General features: G+C 33.3%; 1 protein-coding gene across 4 annotated transcripts in view; it reads left to right on the top strand.

The window, feature by feature from the left end:
- Ts (Thymidylate synthase) overlaps positions 1-4,544 on the top strand; it is a 6,798-nt gene extending 2,254 nt beyond the window's left edge. For all 4 annotated transcript variants that reach the window (XM_027382477.2, XM_027382478.2, XM_027382480.2 and 1 more), the window contains exons 2-6: positions 401-539; positions 949-1,084; positions 1,982-2,265; positions 2,545-2,787; positions 4,314-4,544. In XM_027382477.2, the coding sequence (XP_027238278.1) occupies positions 417-539; positions 949-1,084; positions 1,982-2,265; positions 2,545-2,787; positions 4,314-4,523 (996 nt within the window). In that variant the 5' untranslated portion in view covers positions 401-416 and the 3' untranslated portion in view covers positions 4,524-4,544. The remainder of the gene's footprint in view (positions 1-400; positions 540-948; positions 1,085-1,981; positions 2,266-2,544; positions 2,788-4,313) is intronic.
- The last annotated feature ends 456 nt before the right edge of the window (positions 4,545-5,000 follow it).

Below are 5,000 nucleotides of genomic sequence, written 5' to 3'. Positions count from 1 at the left end.
CTGACTCAAATAATTTATAACTTGTGCCATTTGGAATTATATAAAACATTTTTGTTTTTGGACTGATTGCCACGTCAATCTCTTTTTACTGTATTGAAAGAGCAGACAGTATTTTTAACATCTTAGTTTGTGTTCATGTAATAATTATTTTAAATATGACCTAAGGCACAGATTTACTTCAAAGAAATAGGAAAGTGATACAACTGAGAAAAACTTAAATGCAAATGGTTTTGTTGAGACAATCAATTGAGCATGTTTTAGTAATGCCTCTGCTTTTATAACCAGTTCATATTAAAAATGTTGTTTCATGTTTGTATGAGATGTAGGCTTTTTAACATGCATTTCTTCTATTCATTAATGATTTGCATGTTAAAGTGTTCATTCTTTTTGTGTATTTCAGATTCTTCAGTTTCACCATGTCATTAGCAGAGTCTCAGAGTAATGGTGAAGCAGGTGTGGTTAACCTGAAAACAGAAAAGGCACACATGAATGGAACTCTTAATGATACTGCTAATGGTTGTGAAAATGGAAATGAGCATGTAAGTTCAAAGTACTTCTTATTTAATGACCTTTGATGTTTATGCCCAGAAAACTTTTAAGTAGTAATCACCAACCTTAATTTATTGATTTTTTATATATATAGAAATAACAGTAATTCATATAATTAGATACAAATTGACAAGGAATGGAATGGGAAAGAGGTTTTGTAAAATAAATTATATTGTTCAGATATTTTATAAAATAAAGTATATAAGTTTTATTATCCTCTTGCGCTTTATTTGCTGCCATCACCTCTGGCTCTCGTTTTGATTCTTTTTGTCTTTTCCTTTCCCCTGTGGCCTCGTTATCCCTGTATTCATCCCTATCTCCTTGTCCATGTTCTCTTTGCTTTGCTTCTATAGTTCACAATACGTTATAGGATTTTACCCAGAAACATTTCATTTGCAGGCTATGAGGCATGACGAGTACCAGTACTTAGACCTGATCAGACAGATAATGAGGACAGGCAACAGGAAGGGGGATAGGACTGGCACTGGCACTATTTCCATGTTTGGTGCCCAGATGAGATATTCACTTCGAGATGGTAAGGAGATTCTTTTACCGATTGCAGTTCTCGCCAATTATTTCTGGAACTTTTTATCGCCAATTGCTTCTCTCACCTTGGCATTTGCGCTTCATCTTCAGTTTTCTCCTTTTTAATCCCCTTTGTTTCCTTTGACTTCTATCCTTCCCTTTGTCTCCTCCCATATGATTTTTGTTTTTTCTCTCTACCTTTTTTTTTCTTTGTCTGTTTCTCTCCCTTTTTTTCTTTCTTTCTTTCCGTATCTCTCCCATTTTTCTTTCTTTCTCTGTCTCTCCCTTTCTTTCTTTCTCTGTGTCTCTTTTTTTTCTTTCTCTGTCTCTCTCCCTTTTTTCTTTCTTTCTCTGTCTCCCTTTTTTTCTTTCTTTTTTTGTCTCTCCTCCTCTCCCTCCTTTTCAATTTTCCTGTTTTGCCTTTTCCATTCCTCTTGATCTGTCATTATGTTTGCATCTCAATAAGGATATATGCAAATTATTGATTTGTAAGAAAATGTGAATAAGTTATTTTTAATGAATGATAATCAAAAATGTTATCTTTTGGTAGGTTATTAACATTATTAATTTCTTTATTTCCATGAGTATTCAACTAAAGATTGAACAAAAGAGATTAGTCATAAGCTAGATTTCTATTTCCAATATGGAGAAACGATTAAGTACTTTTTTTTTATGAAGGTACTTAGTGAAATGTAAACGGTAGAGAGGAAAATTGGTTTTTAAATAAAAATAACTATTAGGGAAGTAGCCATGTTTCAGCCTATTTGAATTCCTATTAAACTTGATAAGCAGTCTAGACTTTAGACTGATGACACAAATTATTACTGTTTAGCATATCCTAAGGGATTTTTTCTAGATCAGACTAGATAGCAGTGAAGAAAGAATATTGTATAGATATGTGTTTCAGGTATTTTCCCTCTTCTGACTACAAAGCGCGTGTTCTGGCGAGGTGTTGCTGAAGAGCTGCTTTGGTTTGTGAGAGGTTCCACTAATGCTAAAGAACTACAGGAGAAGGATATTCACATTTGGGATGGAAATTCCTCCAAGGAATTTTTAAACAAAATGGGATTCCATGATAGAGAGGAGGGGGATCTGGGCCCGGTATATGGGTTCCAGTGGCGACACTTTGGAGCTCCGTATGCAGACATGCACACTGACTATACAGGTCAAGGTGTGGATCAGCTTCAGCAGGTTAGTATCAATTTGTCTTTTGCTTCATGATCACTTTCATACTATTCCTGTGTCAAGTCTTCAGATTTAGTGGAAAGGGGAGAAATATTCAAAGGTATCTCACAAGAAAAGTATTTTTTTTATTGGGCTACATTGGGCACAAAATGTGAAAGGTTTTTGTAGTGATGATTCATATAGATTTAAAGTGAACTGAAGATATATGTATGGGGGTTTCAATATAAAACATGGCATTCTAGAACTTAAACATAATTCTCTTGTAATTCTTGCTTCTTTTATTAGGTAATAGATACCATCAAAAATAACCCAGATGATCGCCGTATCATTATGTGTGCATGGAACCCAGTAGATGTGCCCAAGATGGCCCTTCCTCCATGTCACTGCTTGTGCCAGTTCTACGTAGCAAATGGGGAACTTTCTTGTCAACTATATCAGCGTTCAGCTGATATGGGTCTTGGAGTTCCCTTCAATATTGCCAGCTATGCACTTCTTACGTACATGATTGCTCATGTTACTGACCTGAAGGTAAGTTTTTATATATATATATATATATATATATATATATATATATATATATATATATATAATTTTTTTTTTTATTGGATTTATGGATGTTGAAAATGTAGAATGAGAAATTAATTTAATGGACTTGGCATAATTGATATCAGTGTCAATCAAATAATTTTAATTGATTATACTTAGGGAGAAAATGTTTTTACCAATATCCTTGTTGAACAGATTTTTAAAATGAGAATTTTAGAATGTTTTGCTCCATTGTGTGCCATCTATTACTATTTATCACCAGGAGGTTTGTAAAATTGTACAGAATGGCAGGTTGTCACATCATCATTCAGAATTTATTCCTATTAATTGAAATGTAACTTGTCCTAGACTACTCAAGATTTGGTCAATGACAAAGCATCAATGCTTATTTTTGTTTTTAAACATTAACCGGAATCTTTCTTGCCTTCTATAAGTTCTATTATATAGACTTTATAAACAAAATGAAATAGCTTGATTAGACAATGTGGAATGGTTTCTTCATCTACAAAATTAAAGCTTTTTATTATGTTCATACACGTGTAATTGAATTGGATTGAATGTGGATTTCATAGTAATGCTAAGACCCCTAGATCTCTGAACATATTTTCAACATTGTAATTTTCATGAAAATTAGGATTTCACTTTTCTTTTCTGATTCTGTACCAGACTTAAATATGGGTCTATCTTCCTTTTTCTGAGGCCCAGGCATGCTTCTGGAGGAAGCCAGACCTTCAGTATTTTGGTTGGGTGCTTGCTAATTATTTTGAAGGTAGTGATTAGTACATATTTTATAGGATAGCCACAGACATTTGAAAAAAAAAATTGGTATGCAGTTAGAGTATCTTTATATATGCAGTTAAATCAGTCTAGATGTACCAAACCAATCTGTTATATTGATTAGTTCAATGGGAAATGCTTAAAACAAGGAAAGTGCATGAAATACAGTATTTCATCCTGAGAATAATGGACCAGAAACTGCAGTGCCCAAGAAATATGTAGATTGAAAGTGTAAAGGGGAAATAGAATTTTTCTCATCAATTTTTAATAGAAAAAAAGTTATTCAACATTGCCAGTTTAAAATGAGGGAGTGCAATAGTAATGGTAAACCATAAAAAAAGTTGAAACGTAAATCAGCAGTCTGCCTGTAAGGTTTATTGAAGACTTGAATTAAATTAATTTCAAATGAAATGTAAAACATTATTTGAATATTTTCCTGATTAGCATAATGTAAAGCTTTCTGTGGCCTTCCAAATGTAAAACACTATATATGTTGCAATAATTCTTGCCTAATTTATATAACAAAGATAAAAAGCTCAAGTAAATATGTTAGGCCATTGGTCTTAGAGACAATACTGTTGGTGGCAGAGAAGTTGGCTGTGAATGGGATATTACTTAGGGTGTTTGGGTATGATATTGATATATGGTAGTAATAAAAATATTAAAAATTTTGTTGCTTAGTTCTTTTGCAGAATTAATAGATTTAACACTAATACTTACAATCCTTACAGCCTGGTGACTTTGTACACACACTGGGAGATGCTCATGTTTACTCTAACCACTGTGAAGCTTTAGAGGAACAACTCAAGAGGGAGCCGCGACCATTCCCCTCCCTGAAGATCAAGAGGAAAGTGGAGAACATCAGTGATTTCAAGTTTGAGGACTTTGAACTTGATGGTTATAAACCCCACCCAAAGATCAAAATGGAAATGGCCGTGTAATATTATAATAAATGCTTATTTGTCAGTTCTCAAATTGTCTCCTGTCGATTAGGCTTTAATAACTAGCAAAAACTAGAAAGTATGATACGTATTTCATGTAGGTTTAGACATTTTAACTCACTGGTATGCCATGTTTACTGCGAAGTTACTTTATTAATCTTGTGTCATAAGTGCAGTCACCAAGGAGAAAATTACTAGGCCTACTTGATTGCTTTTGTTTACTCTGTTCCTTGAATTTCTGATAAAACAGATTTATTACTTTTAGGGCTGTTATGATTAGGGAATTTATAATGAGGATAATATCAACAGTGATAATAACCTTCATCATGACGGTAATAGTTGCATATAATTTTTTCTCTGAAAATGTGAGTGGTATAAATATATGAGGTCGGGTAGGCTTAGTAATTTACTCCTTGAGTAAGTGCTTTTGAAGCTGTCTATAAAACAATTAAGATTAAATTTGCAGAAGACAGTGCA

Source organism: Penaeus vannamei, chromosome 33 (genome assembly GCF_042767895.1).
Source record: "Penaeus vannamei isolate JL-2024 chromosome 33, ASM4276789v1, whole genome shotgun sequence".
Lineage (NCBI taxonomy): Eukaryota > Metazoa > Arthropoda > Malacostraca > Decapoda > Penaeidae > Penaeus > Penaeus vannamei.
This window is presented reverse-complemented; position numbering and strand designations above follow the sequence as displayed.